Here is a 22500-nt window from a genome sequence, read left to right as displayed (position 1 = left end):
CTGACACGTATTTCAGATCCACCTTGCCCTTGTGGCCCATTCTGTACACGTTTGTGGTTCCACTGGACCAGGTGACGCTAGCCACACTACGACCTGATTCCTGATCCCATCCACGAATATCCACTACCTTCCCAACCTTCCCCTCACCTCCTGCTCTCACACACACACACACATATATATATATATATATATACAGAGAGAGAGAGGGAGAGAGACAGAAGCAGCACAAGGCATGAGACTCAGACCAACGTCAGCAGTTTTAAATTATCTACAATTGCGAGATGGAAAAGTTTAAAAATCAAGATGCGTGCACTTTGTCTGAAAAAAAATTGGAAATATCAGAGCAGAGCAGGGTCAGAAAATGCATTTGAAAGGAAGGAAAATATTTCAGCTATAAAAAAATATGGTCTCAGAAGAGAATTCCTGTGGTTTTATATACTAAATTATGAGATATTTTGTCACATTCTATTTTCAGGAAAATACAAATAAGTAAACACACCGGGGCTCAAAAAATAACACCAATGTAATAGCAGAATTTCCTATACAATAGTCTAGTACAGTGTATTTCTGGAGTACAGTGTATTTCATGCTGACTGTTTTCTATTTTCATGATCCATTTCTTGTCAAGCACCCTGTTTTCCAGGGATGAGGATGCTTTTGTTTTGATTTGAAGTGGTTTTCCATGGAAAAATGTAAAAGCAAAGAAAAGCACTCCCAAAACATGAGACTAGTTACATTTTGTCTGGGATTTGGTTATAAGAAAAAAAAAAAAAGCAAATTCTTAAATTTGTCACCATTGTTTGTGTGAATGGCAGGAAACTGGATGCTGCTATTAGACCCTTAACATTATTAGGTGAGTGTGGAGAGAGCCAGAACCGCTGACGTGGTTAGGCTGTGTGCTGGAGCTGGACTCGGACGGGAAATAAGAAAGAAGAAAATGAAAATGGTGAAGCGAATGAACCACAATCACACATCGTTTATGAGCAGATAAACACAAAATCAGAAAGTTAGAAGTGCACCAGCTTGAGTCTCCTCTTTATACAGAGTCTTGTGAGCAAAGTTACAGAGCATCTTACTAACATGGAGAAGATCATCAGTCAATTCTGTTTCTCACTCAAAACTCTATGTCATTATCAATTATCGCCACCGTGCTTTTAATTACAGCTATTTTTGAATTTGATGTCGATTTGCTTATACAAGTAGCAGTCATAATTATTCTACTTCAAACTGAATCACACTGTAAGTTTCATGTGACTGGATAAAAATATGCCTCTATGAAAATAATAAAATCAACTCTAGGAAGCAAATATTGCCTGTTTCTGACACTGGAGTAAAGGAGTAAAGAGGTGTCACCATACTCAGTTCCCTGAGATACGGAAACGAGTACTTATGGGGAAAATCTCCTTTTTCTCAGAGGACTGAAGCCTTAACAATCACGCAGTGTAACTGCACAGCTATTGGTTAATGCAATCATTTAAAAAAGAACCAATGGTTTGTCAGTGAAGCTGCACGAGTCTATGGTGACGAAGCCTGCCAGAGCTGGTCAAAATGGGCGGGGCCATCTGGCTATATAAGTGGGCATTTTGCTATAGGATCTCAACTGAAGCGACAACACGGAGTCGTGCAGCATCATGGCAAGGAACGCAGTACTCGTTCCCGTATACTTCACTCGTACTGTGTCACTAGACTCTTATGGGGAACCAATACAATCCCGCCGTGCCAGGAAAGAGGAACGACTGACACAAACTGGCCTTGAGCTTAAAAGGCTCAGAGGGACCGATTATACACAGGGTGAGCCCTGCAGGGGGTAAAGAGGCTGAACTCAAAAAAGGTCAGCCAAGCCTTGTATAATTGTTCCAATAGTTTTGTACAACCTCCACACTACTAAAAGGGCTAAGGGCATACCTAAAAAAGCAGGCAATACCTGAAGAATTAGACTGCCTTATGCACTGCTCCAGGTGTGTGTTCACAGTGTGTGTGTGTGTTCACTGCTGTGTATGTGTACTTTGGATTGGTTAAATGCAGAGCACAAATTCTGAGTAGGGTCACCATACTTGGCTGTATGTCACATCACTTTCACTTTCAGGTGCGTATCCATTTAAGCAGACAGCATCTGAGCCTGCAAGGCCAGAGCCTCCAAGTTATAGAACCTGGTGAGATTGGATGGCGAGGCCCAGCCAGCCACTGCACAGATATCTGCTTAGGACACACCGCTAGACCACGCCCAGGATGAGGCAACACCCCAAGTGGAATGGGCTCTGACTCCTGTGGGGCTCTAAAGACCCAAGGAGGAGTAAGCTAGTGCGATAGCGTCAACTAATCATTGAGAAATCCTCTGCTTTGTGACTGGGGACCCTTTGGTGTGGCCACCAAAGCATACGAAAAGTTGTTCCAACCGCCGGGGCGGAGAGCTCAATTTAAACTTTCAGTGCCCTAACCGAGCAGAGAAAATTACACTCCTGGTCCTCAGAAGGAGGAAGTGCAAAGAGAGTGATAACCTGGGCTCTAAACATTTTAGTATGACTGGAGTCTTTAGGCCCGAACTCAAGACAGGTAGGACTTACCAAGAGAGACTGCAAGTCACCTACTTGTTTAACTGATGCTAAAGCCAGTAGCAGATTGGTTTTCAATGATAAGGTTTTTAAGTCCACAGACTGCAGTGGCTCAAAGGGGGAGCCCTTGAGAGCTTTAGGACCATGCGCAGGTCCCACTCATGAAACCGGGTCTTGGCCACGGGTTGTGCACCTGGCGGAAAAGACCGACCACTTAAGAGCATAGAGGCATCTCATAAGTGGGGCTCTAGCCTGTGAAATAGTATTCAAGACGCTCTCAGGGAGATCTACTGATTCCCATCAAGAATCAGCTGAATTAGCTTCTGTCCACAGATAGGCAGGTCGACGGCGAGTGGCTTCAAGTCTCGTGGGTCAGAGAAGAGAAGATCGTCGTCGCTCAAGGAGAATTAATCTGAGATTCTATGGCAAAATGCCCACTTATATAGCCAGATGTCCACGCCCATTTTGGCGGGTTCTGGTGGGCTTCGTTACCATAGGCTTGTGCAGCTCCGTTGCTGAGCCACTGGTTTGTTTTTTTTAATTACTGCATGAACCAATGGCTGTGCAATTACACTGCGTGATTGTAAAGGCTTCAGTCCTCTGAGAAAAAGGAGTTTTCCCCATAAGCGACGCAGTACGAGTGAAGTATCGAAAGGGGACTTCAAATCAAATTAATCTCAAAATCTAGTGTCATTTGTCAATCAAATTATGACACCTGAATACTTAACCTGAACAAAGCCAATATTTAACTTTCCACAATGAAAGGATAATCAAACAACAAGAGTACAAAAAAAGCTCAAAAAGCTACGGCAAACACAGGGGAACATAGCTGACTCTCACAAAACCTCTCAGGAAATACCCCAAAATCACAAGACCAAATAAGCAGTCATATTTTGAATAAAGAAAATCAAATAAGTCAATTCTAAGCATAATATTTCTTTATTTTATTTGGAAAAAAAATCTCAATAGTCCTAAAAGTAGACTTCATTTTCTTTATGCAAAGTATGTTCATGGTCAGAATGAAAATGTCATAATGATCTTAAACATCTTAATGATCTGAAACCCTAAGAAAATGTTTCATTTTCTTAATGGAAACCTTTTTTTTACTTTCTCTTTTGATTTTGGGGTGAAATATGAACATCTAATAACAACCATCACTAACTAACACAAGTGTTCAGCAACAGCTAACCAACACTATCATCACAGCGATGACAGCCAGAATATGCTTTCAGATCACACAACACACAGAGAAAGAGTCTGGGAGGATCAGTCAATGAACTCCACATGGGCATTTTGACTCATTCATCACTGAAGTGATCATACATTTTAAAATACAACCTTCAAACGAGAACATGTGCAAGTGTTTAAAGAAATAACACAATGGATGATAAAACATCACAACACAACACAAGCTCAAACATTAGGGGTCTGATTCATAAAACAAGTTTATCAAATAAGCCAGGTTTATTTCAGTTGGCCAGTTGATTTGGTTCAAAATAACTAAAAATAAGCCTGGCTTACTTGGTAAACTTGTTTTATGAAACAGGTCCCTGATCTATCATCTTACATCTCCCATATTATCAATGTAAAAAAAAACTACAACAAAGTCACTTTCCTTTGCAAAAAAGTTTCTGATTCCTGATCATGGAGAGTTTCATTTCAACCGTTTCAATCAGAACTTCCTAAAAACATTTCTTGAAAAAACTAATTCAAACTAAACTCTGCAGGACCAGAAGTGATTAAAGGGACAGTTCACCCAAAAATGAATTCTGTCATTAATTACTCCCCTCATGTCGTTCCAAACCCATTAGACCTTTGTTCATCTTAAGAAAACAAATTAGGATATTTTTGATGAAATCCGAGAGCTTTCTGACTCTCCATAGACTGCAAGGGAACTACCACGATCAAGGCTCAGAAACATAGCAAGGAGATCGTTAAAAATACTTTTTGTGTGTAAAGAAAACAACTTTATTCAACAATTTGTCTCACCCTGTAGTGCCATTTTGGAGAGTATTACATATGAAAGGTATTTACGCGGGTACCATGTAGTTTACGCTTTGATCTGAACATACACAACACATCCGCTTACATACGTTTCATATGTTGTTTACGTATGTGATACTGTCCAAAATGGTGCTACATTTGGAACGACAAGTGGGTGAGTAATTAATAACTCATTTTTAGATGAACTGTCCTTATAAGGCAATGATAAAACTGCAAATGTCCAACATGACACAGACTTCAACTCTTCTAGTGAATGCAATTCAGGTTGTTTGTTCTATTAGCTCTACAGATGCTGCATTACACAGATCCAGAACGTTCCATTAAGCCTTTGAGACATGGCTGAACCTGAAATCATGGATGTTAGCGGGCAGGTCTCACCGTCTTGGTTGCCCCAGTCCCAGTCGGGCCCCCGGACCACCTTCACCCCCTGGAAGATTCCCTTCAGGATGATTCTGGACAGGTTCTGTCTTGGTGTCAAGCTCACTCTGAGATCGAGAGAAGGAAGAGCCAGTTATTAACCTGAGGAAACCTTTCAAATCTGATCTGCTGCATACAATTAAGCTCATTTTGCACAATGTTGTCTTTGCGAACTTGATTCGTTTAAAAAAATAAATGAGTCTTTCTGAATGATTCTAAACAAAATATGCATTTAATACTGAAATGTAATGTAAATGCATTAGAATTCAATGACCTAAGGAAAAAATCAACACTTAATTTTTTAGGTATACTAAAATTAGACTACAACTAGACTTCATTTTTACCAAATTCAGTTTTTCATAAATTTTCTGGATTCTATTTTTAATGGTTTAATTTTAATAAATCAAAAGCATCTCTGAGTAACTGATTTTATTTAAAAAATATATGTATTATTGTTATTATTATTTTAAGAAATACCATGTTGTTTCTGGTAAATATTCATTAATTTTTTTTTTTATAATAATTTTATTAGTAGTAGTAGTTCTATCATTACATTAAGTAATATATTTCTGTCACAGTTTCTTCAAGTTAAACCAAACTTCTATTTTATCAGGTTGCAGTGAAGACCTTTAGGTTTCTGTTTGTAAATGATTTGATGATAGTTTATTCAAAAGAAAAGGTAAAACACTCATGAAGTGACTCTCAGAGCAGTTCTAGAGGTTGTGTGTGTGTTCATGTGCTCATATTCGGCTGAAAACACCACGATAATCACGCGCTCTTTAGTATGTGTGTAGTAAACGAAACTGCGAGTCTGCTACATTTATTCACACACAGACACACAGAACATGCAGGATTCATATTTAAATATTATTTTGCGGCTTAATATTAACAGACACTGGTCCATATCACGTTTCGATTTAACTCTACTGATCTACTTTTGATTTATTAATCCAAAATGTGCCAAATTCCATGATATTCTGCATTATGCAGTCAATTCCATTTTTATGACTGGATTCTGCATTGAGGAAATCCTAGGACCTTACGTAAGTCACTTCAGATTAAATCATCACATGAAGAAACACAGAAGTAACCGTTGCGGCACAAACATCTGATCAGCCCGTAGCTAAAGACACCTGAGCGAGAGGTTGGTTTACTTCAGTCAATGTCTAAATCACTGATTTCACACTCATTGAGAGCGATGAGAGGACGCCCACAGTCAGAGAGGACTGTATGTCCTGGTTTCTCATTTGGGGACGTGTGCTCGAGGACACTGGACAGATTTTGTACAAGAGCAGCATAATGGGAAACACATGCTCTCAATAAAACTTTCAACAAACTCTTCCAGAACACATCGTGAAAGACTGTGCGCTAAACACAGTGGAATAACAACGAATCACAGCACATACCTTATAGTAAAGATCTGATCTGATCGGGGAGCAAAGGAACTGCCTATTCCCATAATTCATCCGCAGGGTCAAGTATCAACGCTCACTGCCCAGCTAGACCTACTCCATCAGCTCCAGCACATTCACGCCTCAACAGTCAGAGATCTCAACTCGGCTTTGGGTTTCTCTTCAAACGGGTCTCATTGTCTCTGAAGGTCAGCTGTGCGGAGCGCTAATATCACGTCCGTCCTTACGAGCGCACTCATGCCATATGGCAGCACCTGCACGGCTCCAAGGCTTAAAACACAATCAGGATAAATCTCGAAGCAGTCTGTGGCTCTTGTGTCTCAGGTGTGCGTCTAAGATCAAAGGTAAGACGTAATCCACAGACGCTGTGTATGTACACGCAACGAGATGCATGATTTATGAACATCTCTCTCTCTCTCTGCACCGACAACATCGAGTAAAACGTGGCATCTTAACCAAATAAGGTTTGTTGCCAAGGGTCACATAAGTGAAAGGTTTGACATACAGAATAAACTGCATTTGATTGAAATGCTGTATTGGAATAGTTTACCCATTTTGTTACTCAACCAATGATAAAACTGTGCTGTATAATGAGTTCTGTGCAATACAGAGCCATTCAGCACCTGTGAGCTCCTGTTATTAGGATTTTCATTTTTTTGTGACTGCAAAAACATGTGTTTATGGCAGTGGCATATTTTGAGAATGTGAGAATGCCTCATTGAGTTTTGTTGTGCAGACATGACAACCCTGGTCATAATGCCAAGAGATTTTTTTTTTAATTTTGTTATCAATTTAGTGTGTTTTTGTTTTGTTTTTTGCTGTAAAATTGAGTGTGTTAATGCAGGCAATTAATCTCTTCAGCTGAACGTTTCAAGTTTTAAAATATTTAGCTAGGTAACACAGGGCCGGAGCTTGGGTTGGACACCCCACTCACAAACAAAACAACACTGATAATAATCAAAAATATTTATTGATCAGCAAATCAGCATACATGACCCTGGAGCACAAAACCAGTCTTGAGTCGCTGCAGAATATTTGTAGCAATAGACAACAATACGTTGTATGGGTCACAAGATATTAAGTAAAGATCATGTTCCATGAAGATATTTTGTAAATTTCCTACCGTAAATATATCAATAATTTCTGATTAGTAATATGCATTTCTATAAACTTCATTTGAACAACTTTAAATGTGATTTTCTCAATATTTTGATTTGATATTTTTTTGCACCCTCAGATTCCAGATTTTCAAACAGTTGCATCTGAGCCAAATGTGCTCCTAACAAACCACACATCAATGGAGACCTTATTTATTCAGATGATGCACAGATTTCAGTTTGGTTTTGTTGTCCACGGTCACATATCAGCTGTGATCTCAGCAATCAATTACAGTTTACTATATATTCACACAGAAAACAGCTATTTTATATAGCAATAACATTTTAAAATATTACTGTTTTTACCCTATTTTTGCTCAAATAAACGCAGCCTCAGTGAGATTTAGAGACTTCTTTCAAAAATGTCAAAACTTATTCCAAACTTTTAGCGGCCAGGAAACACGGTTGGGAATCACGACAAAACCGTTTCAGAAAAGTTAGTTCTGTGAAGTTCTCTGGCATGGTTTGTTTGCACATGGCACTGGTTTAACCAATGCAGTGAGCTCCATATCTGTGTTTCAGCTCAGTCTTTGTGACACTGCTCTACCGTGTCACAGGTCAGTCAGAGATCAAGGTCAGTCCTCTTTTAGCCTGTTGACATAGAAACTTGAGTAATCCAGGGCCATACACAGAGACAACGTCATGCTACGTGACTGAAAACACCATATCAGACACAATCTGTGCATTTCCATTTCCCCAGCACTAAGATTGATATGAATATATAAAGAAAAACAGGTATTACTGTAAGAAAGACCTGATGGGCTCTACACTCTTCTACAGTAAGATTAAAGAAGACAACACAACAGAAGCGAACTAGTAGCTGTCTTAGCCGATTAACAAGTTAGGCTGTTTTGTTCCTTGCTCTGCTGAACATATGGGAGGCCATATGGCGAACTGTGTCCTAACACAAAAACAGACGTTACCTCAGCCTGCACATGACCTCTGACAGAGCTGCTGTGACCTGACGAAGCAGTTATCAGCAGTAGAGATATCTGTGCATTGATAATGATTTACTGGAGTTAGTAGTCGTGTAATAGAAAAACACCAGCCCCAGTCGGCGTGACATGTGCTGCTTGTTCTGAGTAACTGACTAATGCATTGAAAGGGGTTTGTTCAAAATAATAGCAGTGTGGAGGAAAACTGGTGTCATTTATTGTCCTTTATTAAAGAGGAAGGTGTCACACATTGTTATAAAATTGATTTCCTTCTGAACTGTTAAGTAAAATAGGCCGTTCCAATCATTGCTCAACTTTACTGACAACATGCACATTAAATGTCACATGAGGTTCCTCGTGCATTCCTACTTTACAAAACCATTGTGTTGTGTGTATAACATCCAAAGCATCACATTTCAGAATAAATACAGCTGTTCTGCACTAATAATGCGTTCCCACCTAGTCTTTATTTTTCTTGATTTACAGTAAAAATATCCTTGAAACTAAATACATTTACTTGAGAAGCAACACTGCATAAAAGTGAGAAAATGTTTAACAGAACTACACACACATTAAATATACTGTATGAAGAAAATATCCCAGAGGGTTTAAAAGCAGAAGTAAAGCTCATATGTTTTTTTACCCTGTAAAGGAAATCTTTTTTTTTAAGGTGATTGTTGTTTATATAAATGAGTTATGTTTCGCCATTAAGAGGCACTTTTACAGTTAAATCATGTCTATTTCAGGTATCCTAGAGCACATCACTGAACTGAACTTGGCAGGTTTCGTTTATTGTGGTGTTGGCTAAAAGACTTCCACTGTAAGTGCATTACTGTACACACAGTTGTTTTGAGTTATTGGGTCATTCGTACCATCACTATCCTCAACAGAATCTGTCTCTTGTGCTATGCTTACTGATGTTTCTAGGAGAAAGAGAGCAATGTCATGCAGAGAGCAGACCGAAGACTCACGGGTGTGAATGTGCCGTCTCGTAGCGCTCGAAGGCGTGCGTCAGCTCGTGCTTGTTGTTCATGTAGCACTGAGTGCACAGGTCGTAGTCGAAACACACCTTACACTTCCAGCGCATTCCCATGATGCCGTGCTTCTTACAGCTGTCACAGATGATGTTTGAGTGTCGGACACCTGCGAGGAAGAAAGGGAAGTGAACACAAGGGTATATTAAATGAAAGATCAGAAGGAATCCAGTCATGGGTCTGTTTTCCCCAGGCTTTCACTACATTAATCAGAAACACATCGTTTGAGGAAGATGAGACATTGAGCATTTCCTTATAAACACAAGAGCCAGTCTCCAGCTGGAAGATAAAAATAACTCATACACTCACACTAGGGCTGCTCAATTATGGCAAAAATCATAATATTGTAATCATGATTATTTAATCCAATTATGAGTGGGTCATATGACCAACACTTTGAGTGATTCATTTAACAATGTGATATATCAAATACATATTTTCTGTAAATAAGATTGCTATGACATCCACATTTTAGAGACCAGCAAACTTCTCAATACCACAGCAGAATACTAGGGCATAATATTAGCTAGTAGAAAAACAAATAAACAAATAAAAGTCCTCAACATTATACAAAATTAGCTGTTAGTAATAAAAGGACAAATACAATAGAATAAAAGTGATACAAATGAAACAAACTAGGGGTCGACAGATATATGCTTTTCAAGGTCGTTGCCAATACCGATTATTACCAATCAAGTAAACCGATAACCGATATTTTCGACCGATATATATGTCTGATTATGTCTGGTGTAGGGCTGGGATAAACTATTATTTTTTAAACGATTAATCTAGCGATTATTTTTTTCAGACCGATTCGATTTCGATTATCTCCCCATTAATTGACTACTAACAATTTATACATGTTGATTTACATATCTGAATGAAAAAAACATGAATTCCTTAACATTACAATATATGTTTATTGCTCTTAAAATTACAAAATAAAATACTGACTAAGAATGCATTACTTTGCACTTGTATAGAGATAGCATTCAATAAAACCTTGAAAACACATAGCTTACTGAAACAAGATTACTGAACACATAGGGCCTAGCCTACTGAAAAAAGAAGTTCTTTCAGATGAAAATAACAACAACTTGATGTCTAGCATTGAATAAATAAGTTCACCCAAAATACTTGTTTAGAGCAATTGAAAGAATACAGTAACCAATGTAAACTTGAGGGCTTTAAGCTAATACAGAGAGTGCTTTTCCAAAAAATAAAAAATAAAAAAATTAACAGTGGGAGCCAGCAGCCTGTCATGTAGAAAAAAAAAATCTCCGAATGCTCCACGTGAAACTTTGGCGTTCCGCCCTTTTTCTATCGTGTCTAATGATTTTGATTAATTTGCACAAGGGAGGGAGAGAGCAAGAAGCGCTCGTGTTGTTTGAAGACTGTGAGTGCGCGAGCGCACGTTAAACTTTGGTGTTTCGCCCTTTTTCTATCGTGTCTAATGATTTTGATTACAACCCGAATTCCGGAAAAGTTGGGACGTTTTTTAAATTTTAATAAAATGAAAACTAAAAGACTTTCAAATCACATGAGCCAATATTTTATTCACAATAGAACATAGATAACATAGCAAATGTTTAAACTGAGAAAGTTTACAATTTTATGCACAAAATGAGCTCATTTCAATTTTGATTTCTGCTACAGGTCTCAAAATAGTTGGGACGGGGCATGTTTACCATGGTGTAGCATCTCCTTTTCTTTTCAAAACAGTTTGAAGACGTCTGGGCATTGAGGCTATGAGTTGCTGGAGTTTTGCTGTTGGAATTTGGTCCCATTCTTGCCTTATATAGATTTCCAGCTGCTGAAGAGTTCGTGGTCGTCTTTGACATATTTTTCGTTTAATGATGCGCCAAATGTTCTCTATAGGTGAAAGATCTGGACTGCAGGCAGGCCAGGTTAGCACCCGGACTCTTCTACGACGAAGCCATGCTGTTGTTATAGCTGCAGTATGTGGTTTTGCATTGTCCTGCTGAAATAAACAAGGCCTTCCCTGAAATAGACGTTGTTTGGAGGGAAGCATATGTTGCTCTAAAACCTTTATATACCTTTCAGCATTCACAGAGCCTTCCAAAACATGCAAGCTGCCCATACCGTATGCACTTATGCACCCCCATACCATCAGAGATGCTGGCTTTTGAACTGAACGCTGATAACATGCTGGAAGGTCTCCCTCCTCTTTAGCCCGGAGGACATGGCGTCCGTGATTTCCAACAAGAATGTCAAATTTGGACTCGTCTGACCATAAAACACTATTCCACTTTGAAATAGTCCATTTTAAATGAGCCTTGGCCCACAGGACACGACGGCGCTTCTGGACCATGTTCACATATGGCTTCCTTTTTGCATGATAGAGCTTTAGTTGGCATCTGCTGATGGCACGGCGGATTGTGTTTACTGACAGTGGTTTCTGAAAGTATTCCTGGGCCCATTTAGTAATGTCATTGACACAATCATGCCGATGAGTGATGCAGTGTCGTCTGAGAGCCCGAAGACCACGGGCATCCAATAAAGGTCTCCGGCCTTGTCCCTTACGCACAGAGATTTCTCCAGTTTCTCTGAATCTTTTGATGATGTTATGCACTGTAGATGATGAGATTTGCAAAGCCTTTGCAATTTGACGTTGAGGAACATTGTTTTTAAAGTTTTCCACAATTTTTTTACGCAGTCTTTCACAGATTGGAGAGCCTCTGCCCATCTTTACTTCTGAGAGACTCTGCTTCTCTAAGACAAAGCTTTTATAGCTAATCATGTTACAGACCTGATATCAATTAACTTAATTAATCACTAGATGTTCTCCCAGCTGAATCTTTTCAAAACTGCTTGCTTTTTTAGCCATTTGTTGCCCCCGTGCCAACTTTTTTGAGACCTGTAGCAGGCATTAAATTTTAAATGAGCTAATTAAGTGGATAAAAGTGTAAAATTTCTCAGTTTAAACATTTGCTACGTTATCTATGTTCTATTGTGAATAAAATATTGGCTCATGTGATTTGAAATTCCTTTAGTTTTCATTTTATTAAAATTTAAAAAACGTCCCAACTTTTCCGGAATTCGGGTTGTAATTTGCACAAGGGAGGGAGAGAGCAAGAAGCGCTCGTGTTGTTTGAAGACTGTGAGTGCGCGCGCAGCCGGGGCTCTCTCTCGTACGCGCCCTGTCAATGTCACTCACCGTCAAATAAGGCTTTGACAGCCGCCAAAAAAAAAGATCAATGCAGAAAAACCCCTGGATTGGTTATATAACGTAGGACAGAATGTTGATCCGGCCATCGCGTATATTCAGCGCACATAAGGTAAACGTTTTGCAAACGTTTTTTAGAGAAATAAAAACAGGTCGACGAATTGATGCGCATATTTTGCGTCTACGTATTTTTTCCGTCGACGTCATCGATGACCTCGACGTGTTGTCCCAGCCCTAGTCTGGTGTAAAAATTAAAATTAATGTCAAAATTAAGAATAACAAGTGTAGTACTCCCACAGTTAACTCTTTATTTATTTATTTTTTTTGGCAAACAAAGGGTTAACCATTCAAATTAAAACATGGAAGAAATCGCGTATTGTGTGATTATTCTTTTAAACAAAAGTTGTAATAATTGTTGTAGTATTCAGGGGTTGAAGCAAACTGGGCCAAACCCCATTCCACACCCAAACCTGTCTTCTTAAAAAATTAACGAGCACCTTCTGATCAATAATCAAAACTGATCAAAAATAAGCTTTCCTTATATGAGTTGAAGTTTTACACCTTTGCAATGGGATCATTTTCATTTGCAGAGGTGGGTAGTAACGAGTTACATTTACTTCGTTACATTTACTTGAGTAATTTTTTGGGGTAACTAATACTTTTTGGAGTATATTTAAAGATGGGTACTTTATACTCTTACTTGAGTAAATTTTTGGGGAAAAATCTGTACTTTTACTTCGTTACTGTGGGCGACGATCCTCTCGTTACTTTATCTTAATGCAATTAATGTTATAAATGCTTCAGTTTATTCCAAACGCGCCGTCTACTTTTCTCTGGGCAATGAGCGATGCCCATTCGCGAATGATTCATTCTTTTGAGTCAATTCTGTTCAAAGGCTTGATCAAACCAATTGGCAAACGAGTGAATTGGTTCATGAATCAGTTTGAATGATTCGTTCAGTTCCCTGCCGCACGCGCTGAGCGTCTGAAGTGGTTCACTCAGAGTTTTAACGTTTAAGAACAGAAAGAGTGTTGAAAACATGGCTGGAACTGCACTGAAATGAAAGCAAATCTGCAAAGGCTATTATTTGCTAGCGATGGAGATCCTTATTAGACGCGTGTGCTGTCTACTGTTTAACAGGTAATAACTTGGGCTACATTCGATTACAGTACACGATACCACTGTGACATTAGTTTGTTGTACGTGTGTGGCTTATAACAGAGGGGAATCAAGTTGAATGCAGCTTCCAAAAGACAAAAAATAGCCGATTAAGATTTTATTAATTTTAATACATATCATCAGCTGCTAAATTCAGATCTGTGATTGCTTGCTGGCGCTTAGCCTGAGATAGATGCGTTTATACAGCGCTGCGCATTATAACCAATCACACATGATTCTTTTGAGCTTATTAAAGCATTGGCCAATCAGAGGCGTTCAGATGAGTCATCGCTAAAATGCCGGTGCTTCCTTCATTCGCTCGCTGACTGAATACCTCTTTCTGGCGAATTCTCTCGTCAGAAACAACAAAGTGCAGATGTGTGTACGAATCTTTAATTAAGATATTGATTTCACAGTGTTAACAGTTTCAGTGATTTTAATGGGAGTTTCTGAGAGTGATTGAAATCTAGACTGTCAGTGAAAATGATCTTTAATAATGTAAATGTTATTTGCTCTCTTTCTGAACAATGAAAGATTAGTAGCAATATTTATATCACATTAACTTTCAATGTTAAATTCACATTTAATATAAAGTCAGTCGTATTAAAAATATATTATGGCATGACACCTATATCTGTTACTTAAGTAAACAGACACGGTTTTATAATAAATTACATAAATTGGAGTAAAGGCTGATGAAATATATACATTTATACACGCACACATACATTACATACATTTTATCTATATATCTAAATAAAAATAGGCTCAGTATATATGACCCAAAGTAACTAGTAACTAACTACTTGAGTAGATTTTTTATCCGATACTCTTTTACTCTTACTCAAGTAACTATTCAAGACTAGTACTTTTACTTTTACTTGAGTAAATATTTCTAGAAGTACTTTTACTTTTACTTGAGTACAGTTTTTGGGTACTCTACCCACCTCTGTTCATTTGTCAAATTCAAAAATGTGTTTATAAGCTTTTTTAAATTTCTATGTAAAACAGAATAATAAGTAGAATGAGACAAATAAGTTACCAATCATATGAAATTAGTATTAATAAAAAAATTATTTGTACTACAGAGGGTGCACAGAAGAACACAAAGTGGTTTAATGAGGTGTCATGGGTGTAATTAAATTCATGTGGGGATTAATGTTTTAAATATAACATTTTGAATACAGAAATATGAAATGATGTAACTGAAACTATACCTAAAAATGAAACTGAACCTCCAGCGGATGGCAGCAAGTCACTGATTTTAGCACTGAATCATTCATTGAATCGATTCGTTTGAACGGCTGAATCATTCAGGAATGAAGCAAGTGACTGTGTGTATAAATGGGTGATCATGAATCACTGACTCACTCATGAATGAAACTCTGCCAAGCGGCTGAGCTGTTGCTATATTTGGAACTATTTTCGTTGATGAAATAAAGCAATCTCAGGCAGTACTTCTTTATTGATCTGTTGTATTAAAAATCAATAGCACATTTGCAAAAACTCCTTTAATAACTAATAAAAGCTGTCACTCTCCTTATCACGATCTGTGGGCGCACAGAAAATGAAAGTGCACGAGTGATTTGTCCGTTAATTGTAATAATGCAGTGAGAGTGTGTGAGATGTGATGGGATCATCATCAGTCTGTCTGGAGTGACATGAAGAAACAGAACAAACGGAGACAGACTCAATCCAGAAGAGCTGTGTCTCAGAGACGCAGAGACAAACCTCCTGCGAAGCTCTGCTCAAGTGCACCGAGAGCACAAGCTGCTCTGAACACAAAAGATGCTCACACCAAATGTTGATTTCTTCAGCTAATAGAAGTTAACTGATCAAGAAAATCTAATTATAACATTATCTTTAACAACATTTTTACTAGGGCTGGGCAAGTTAACACGGTATTATCACATTAACACATTAACTGACCAATTATTTTAATCGCACATTAATGCAGTTTTATTATTATTATTATTATGAAAGTCCATTGCTCGCTGGCTCTGAATACACAAACAGACAAATCATGGGTCACACGAGGGGACGGCTCCTGATCCGATTATTTAGGCTAAGCATTAGCATTCACAAACCACTGTCTACTGTTATTCTTTAACAATGCAGCGAGCTCGTAATCATGACTTTATAAGTATAACTTTAACTGAGGAGGTGTTGGATCTCACCGATCTGAGCGTTGTCGTACAGCAGCAGGTCGTAGGCGCTCTGGTATCCCGTGCGGTAGTTTGTACGAGTGCCGCTGTCCCACTGCACCACCACAGTTTTGTCGGGTGTAGTTGTGCTGCCCTGCCGGCCGATCTCCACCACCGTGCCCACGTGCCCCTCTCCTTCATCCTGGTTCCCCCACTTCCAGTCCAGGCCGCGCACCACCCGCATGCCCACCTCCATGCTGCTGCGCTCCGGCTGCCCGCTGTGGCCCTCGCTGGGCTTGTGGTGTGCTCGGGGGCCGGCGGTGGCTGCTGGGGGTCGAGGAGTGTCTGGAGACAGGTCAGGGGTGACTGGACACACACACACACACACACACATCAGCTCAGCGGTTCTCACCTTCAGCATCACGCAGGGCTGCTCCAGTATGACACTAATCTAAATCATCAATATTTTGGTCAATATTGTAATCACTATTATTTTTTATTTAGTCATTTATCAGACGCTTTTATCCAAAGTGACTAACAGATCCAAAACTAAAAGCTAAAACTTTATAATTACTACCTATACACACGTTAAAAATTAAGAAATTAGATAAATGCATACAACAAAATTTATAAACTTAACATTTAAATGAAAAACAAAAAATGAAGTTAAAAACAATAATACGGTATGTGTGTAGAATTTTTTTTGGGGGGGGGGGGGGGTATAGAAATGAATACTGATTTAGCAAGGATGCTTTAACTGATCAAAGTCATAACATTTCAGAGAAGCGTTTCATTAATGAAAAAAAAATACTAATTGTACTCCGCTGTTTTCAACACATTATCATCATGTTTTTCTTTTAAACAGCGAATCAGCATATCATCAGAACAATATCTGAAGGTTGGAATAATGATGCTAAAAATACAGCTTTGAAATCACAGGAATAAATGACATTTAAACAGAAAACGTTATTTTAATAATAATAGAAAGTTATTTTAAAAAGTACTAAAAATGTGACTGTATTTTGGATCAAATGAATGCAGGCTTGAGCAGGAGTGACTTCTTTAAAAAACATAAAACATCTTTCTGGTCATATTTTTTTGACTGGTAGTGTATTTGAAGTTAATATATAACAATGATACATGTGAAAGAATTTAGACCTAGCTATCGTCAAGTCACCTTTATTTCTTTCCACCTTATTTTTCAGCACAGAAGTTAGCCGTTTTCTGTGAATGTGCAAGACTTCTGGTTCATTAGCTGCTGTAGGCAAATAACAACAATATCAAAATGCAGTAAACGCTAAAACTGTATGTGCTACAAGCCAGCGTGTTTATAATTACGACAATGTAATAAAATAATATGGTATAAAAAAAATTAAAAAACACCAGTCAGCAGTTTCAAGCAGCATAACAAGCTGTTTTTAAGGCATTGTGCTAGAAATATTACTATTATTTAGTAAAATGTATGTGATACTGCTACTACTGTTGAAAAAATGTATACAACTTTATTTTTTAAAGAAATAAATCAATCACAATATTTCTTCCATGTTTTAATTTTAATATCAAATCCCTTTTATTTACCAAAAATGTGTTTAGATTTCATAAATAAAAGACAAATTAAATTTGGGTGAAACTTGTTTACTGTTTTTCATAATTATATAACTTGTAGAAAAACTTTAAACACAATTGTAAATAAGTATAAAGAATGGCATTGGTTTTATTTTAAGTGCTAAAAAGTTATTTTTTTTTAATTAGCATATTTGTGTGTTTTACTTTGGTACCGAAATTGGTACCGAGAACCGTGGATTTTCACCGGTATCGGTACCGAATACTGAACTTTTGGTACCGTGACAACACTAATTGTGAATGTGTCATGTTGCATTTAAAACACTATTTCTGCGATTAAAGTAATTCTGCTTGTCAAACATCAATAAAATGCATTAGTGAAGTTGTCTACAAACGCAAAATTGTTAGGACTTTTGTTCATATTTCAACCTTAACACCAGAGCAGAGATACTGGATGTGAAATTGTGTAAGCAATCACGAATCAAGCTGTCTATGTGCTCTCTCCAGCGGAAGGGCGTAAGGGTGAGAGCGTAAGCCTCATATTCTCATGACCCCACTGCTTCTTATGGTTTTCCTGAGTATATTTGTCATGTACTGTAATATCCATTTGAAACTTCATCAGTCGTTTAGTCTCTATTTTTAATGCACTGGTCTGGGAAGCTCCATCCACGATGACATCTCATTGGTTTCAGACGTTGGTGGAAAAAACTAAGCATGGTCTGCTAGGAGCATGGCATTGCTGTCATCCAGTATGAACAGGACTGGGGTTTCTGAATCACTGATAAATCACACTTTAAATGCTCGGATACTGTATCTGATCTATAAATGCATGCCTTTAAAAAAGAATGCACAAAACAACTCCATTAGGCCTTTTAGTCCAATTGCATGCATATAACTCAACAGAGAAATACTGATCAAGCCTTGTATGTTTCAGTCAGATTTCTTTAGAAAGAATGAGCATTTATTCTAGTTCTCCACGATGCATGTAATCTGAGGAGCGCTGTCTCCCGTCCCGTCTCACTGTACTGAGATCGTTTCATCCAAAGCAACAGTTTATCACATTCAGATGTAGAAGACAAAACTAATATTAAACCAAATACATCATTATAATCATATATGATTTATCGAAGAAGTTCTTCAAGTGCTCTCTGGTAATTTCATAAGCATATCGTGTTTTTATTATCGCAATTGTTAGTCTACAGCCTTTAACACAATACTTGACTGAATTAACTGTTCATGAGCACACCGCTAGTCCCACTTTCTTATATTTTATATGCAAATTAGTGCTGAAGACATGTCTGTTGAGAGATTGTAAGCGTTAAAATGAGTGCAGCTGGGGAGTGCGTTGAAAAGATTGATAATATTAGTCAAATTTCAACTAAATATTACCTTTGAATGCAAAAATGGTGTATTTGATTTTTAGGTGTGCATCCAGGAAATGCTGTGATGATGATGTAAGTGTCGTTGTTGTACTTCATCACTGTTGTTACTCCTATCACACGCTAGTCGTTATCGACGAAGGTGTGCTAACGATTATACTGATACTGTTTTAGTATACCAATTCATTAACCAGACTGCAATATCATAATGCCAATTTTGTCATTTGTTTCCAGCTTGTGTATTTCACAGTTCATGAAGAAAGTCACACTACATGAAAAAATACACATTTTACTCATGCAAGTTTTACTTGAAGTTGTTTACAACAAAAAAATGGAAAAAAATAAATAAATAACACGGTCCATCCAGATGAATACATCAAAAGAAAAGAAACCCGGCATGATGACATGTGATGTACACTGCCCATAAATCTATGCTGGAGTGACACAAGTCCTACTTTGGGTTGTTCCCGCTGCACCTCTGACAGAACGGGCTGGGGATGGCTTTCATCAGACACGCCAGAGAGAAGATAAATCAATACTCATCCAGGATAAACAGCACACTGACGGGGGATTACATCAACCCTCCACGAGCAGCCAAAACACATCCATTCCTCATGAAACACAGGCGAAGAAACATGGCTAGCTCTTCCAGTCAGCTGACAGCGAGTGTGAGCACTGTCCTATGAGACCGCACTCAACCCATGAAACTCTCACTGAACATATCCAGAGTCTGGAAGAGGGCCAGTGTTGTGATTGTGAATATGCACTACGCATCAGATGCCAAGAAAGCCAGCATGAACAGAGGACACTCAACCAGCCTAGCTCAACAAATCCAGTGTTATTTCCATCATGTCTTTTTAACTCAAAACGCCAGAATGTGATTACAAAGAGTTAAAGCAGAACGAGCACACAAAACACTTACAGGCCATTCGCTTCAGAACGCTTCGAATCATCCTCGCTGTCCTGCTTCAGCGCTCAGCTCGCTCTCGGTCGTCCACAGCAGTTTGTTTTGGGGTGAACTTTGCTCTGATTGGGAACTCAGAGACTCAGACGCTCGCTGGCAGCAGATTCGAGAGCAGAACAAACACATTTCCCAGCACGGACCTCCACAATGCTGTCATTGAAAACGTGTTTGGACACAGGGCTGTGATGCAACGCCACACTTCTGCATCTACACAGCTTAAGAAGAGAACATGGCTTAAAAAACGGGTGCATTACCTAAAATAGTGACAACTTCTGTTAACTATAGGCTGGGGAATAGGATAAGATAAGCAGGTCTACTGTCTGTCTGCAGGGGAGGAGAAATGTTTCAAAGCAAAGTCAAGCCTGTACTTCTATTAAAATAAAATCCTATATGTTATTGGAGCTGTTAATTTGTCTTTTTTGTCTTGTCCTTTTATTGGTGGGACAACTTTTCTAGACAAATTAACTTTGCCAGGGACTGAAATCAGCAGATTTTCCATTCGCATGTTAACACTGTCAGCATGGAAGTTCTTGACTATGAGCGAAGAAGACACGAAGTTCACAATGTGTAACCCCTGGTTAAATTAACACTTGTCTGGGACAAGGAGATTTAGTAAGGCAAGTACGAGAGATTATTACTGATTAAAACATCCAAAACAAAAATAATTAGGGAAGCACTGAAGATTTTTTTGCACTCAAAGTGCCTCCGCTCTTCTGTGTCAGCCGCACCACAAGGATGCGCTGTTTTCTTTCAAATCAAAGCATAAACACACACACACACACACACACACACACAGAAGAGCGGAGGCACTTTGAGTGATGTGGAGAGACACAGAGACCGCTGACAAATGAAGTCGTTATTTTTGTTTACTTCGCTTACCAAAAGTATTGAACCACTGATGGGAGATGGACTATTCTTTTTATATATATATATATATATTGAACATTTTCCAACTTAAAACATGCATGAAAAATAAATACATAAATAAAAAAGAGGGAAAGGGGAAGAAAAAAGAAAAGAAAAGAAAAATAAAAGTGTGGGGGGGGGGGTGTTATGTCGGCAAAATAAAAAAAAGCAGACTTGTCGTAGGCCACTAAAAAAAATTAAATACAATTTAGATACTCAAAAAATTAAGTGGATAACTACACTAAATACATAGTGGTAGTACAGTACACGTTCAACCTCTTATGCACTGCTTTGGGGTACATGGATAGGAAAACTCTTCAACAATCCCTAGATTACTGATATAAGGCTCCCAGACATTATAAAGCTGACTCGGATGACCATTAACTAAACATGTTAAATATCTAATATTAAAATCTTGTGATATCCAAAAATAGTCAGAGCCTTTTCACTTATCCATCTCATTAAAATGTTTTTCCTGGCTGCAAGTGTGAGAAGATTGTAAAGTCTCTTTTCATTTGATACAATCAAAGCTTTATCAGGCAAACCAAGGATCAACAATATAGAGGATCCATGACCGAAGACAGTGAGTGAGAGTGCCAACTTGTGTTCTGCACTTAAGGCGTAGAGGTGAAAGGGTATTGTTAAATGCATGTCTACGGTTTAGTGAAATATGCATTTTATGTTGATTTAATTGTATCGCCTTAGCACGGTTACATACTGAAATGGATTTGGCATAATTCCAAATACTACCCCAATCTTCCTCACTTATAGAGATAGAAAGTTCCCTCTCCCAAAGCAAGTCTAGTATTCCAAACTACATGTCCCTCAAATGTAACACTAAGAACCTTATATAACAAACTCACTGACCTCTTTCCAGGTGTTTGAAAAAGTAGTTTTTCTATAGGAGTCAGACTTCTATTAGTACATAACGAGGTATCCTTCAAAATAAAAGTTTCTAATCTGTAAAAAAACGAAAGAGGTCCTGTTTTAATAATTGATATTTCCATCTCAGATCCTCAAAGGACATTAGGCCTTCTTCATCAAACACATCCGTAATCCGGTTAATACCTTGATTCACCCAAAATTTAAACCTCCCATCAAAGGGAAGTCTGGGTTATTCACAATTGACGTAAGAGCAGAGGTTAATTTAGTTCTTCCCTCGAAACGACAAACAGCCCTCCATGCCTTAAGTGCATTTACAGTTACAGGGTTATCACAGTTATCCAATAAGGATTTCATTTTTTGGAGAAACAACAGCTCCACAAGGGGAAGGTTTGACAATGACTGTTCAAGATCCAACCAAGCAGAGGAGTTATCGAGAACAACCTAATCAGAGATGTATCTTAAATGAGCAGACCATTGATATAGCTTAATATTAGGTAAGTCCAGACCTTTATTTGAACCTGGTAACTGTAGTGCAGAAAACTTCAACCTTGGTTTGTGCTTGCTCCAAATAAAAATGCTAAGCCAACCATTTATGTCCTTTAAAAAAAAAAAGTTTACATTTTTATTTGTATATGCTGTCAATTATAAATCTTAGAAAGAAAATATGTATCAACAGGTCACACTTACAAAAAAAAAAAAAAACGGAATCTGCCAAGAAAATTGCAATCAGTGCATCTAAACGTAATATTTATTAATGTCAGTCCTGTAGGTGTAGTTCGTCAACAGTACTGACCGTATTTGAT

The 22500-nt window shown here is 38.2% G+C and overlaps 2 protein-coding genes and 1 long non-coding RNA gene across 6 annotated transcripts in view; 2 read left to right on the top strand and 1 right to left on the bottom strand.

Moving 5' to 3' along the window:
* LOC132097344 (uncharacterized) overlaps positions 1-22500 on the top strand; it is a 404710-nt gene that overhangs the window by 82277 nt on the left and 299933 nt on the right. The window lies entirely within an intron of this gene.
* Positions 1-22500, top strand: part of LOC132097345 (uncharacterized) — a 433761-nt gene that overhangs the window by 339699 nt on the left and 71562 nt on the right. The gene's annotated exons all lie outside the window — the stretch shown is intronic.
* mib2 (MIB E3 ubiquitin protein ligase 2) overlaps positions 1-22500 on the bottom strand; it is a 69079-nt gene that overhangs the window by 28259 nt on the left and 18320 nt on the right. For 3 of the 4 annotated variants that reach the window (XM_059502989.1, XM_059502987.1, XM_059502988.1), the window contains exons 2-5: positions 16034-16366; positions 9449-9620; positions 4935-5041; positions 1-150 (exon numbers count right to left, since the gene is read on the bottom strand). The exon at positions 1-150 is cut by the window's left edge and continues 45 nt beyond it. In XM_059502989.1, the coding sequence (XP_059358972.1) occupies positions 1-150; positions 4935-5041; positions 9449-9620; positions 16034-16366 (762 nt within the window). Of the gene's footprint in view, positions 151-4934; positions 5042-9448; positions 9621-16033; positions 16367-19864; positions 19982-22500 lie in introns of those variants that run through there. The other variant, XM_059502990.1, reaches the window with a different exon arrangement.

The sequence above is a fragment of the Carassius carassius genome, chromosome 21, assembly GCF_963082965.1.
Source record: "Carassius carassius chromosome 21, fCarCar2.1, whole genome shotgun sequence".
In the NCBI taxonomy this organism is placed as follows: domain Eukaryota; kingdom Metazoa; phylum Chordata; class Actinopteri; order Cypriniformes; family Cyprinidae; genus Carassius; species Carassius carassius.
The sequence above is the reverse complement of the archived record's forward strand: the minus strand, read 5'-3'. Positions and strand labels throughout refer to the sequence as shown.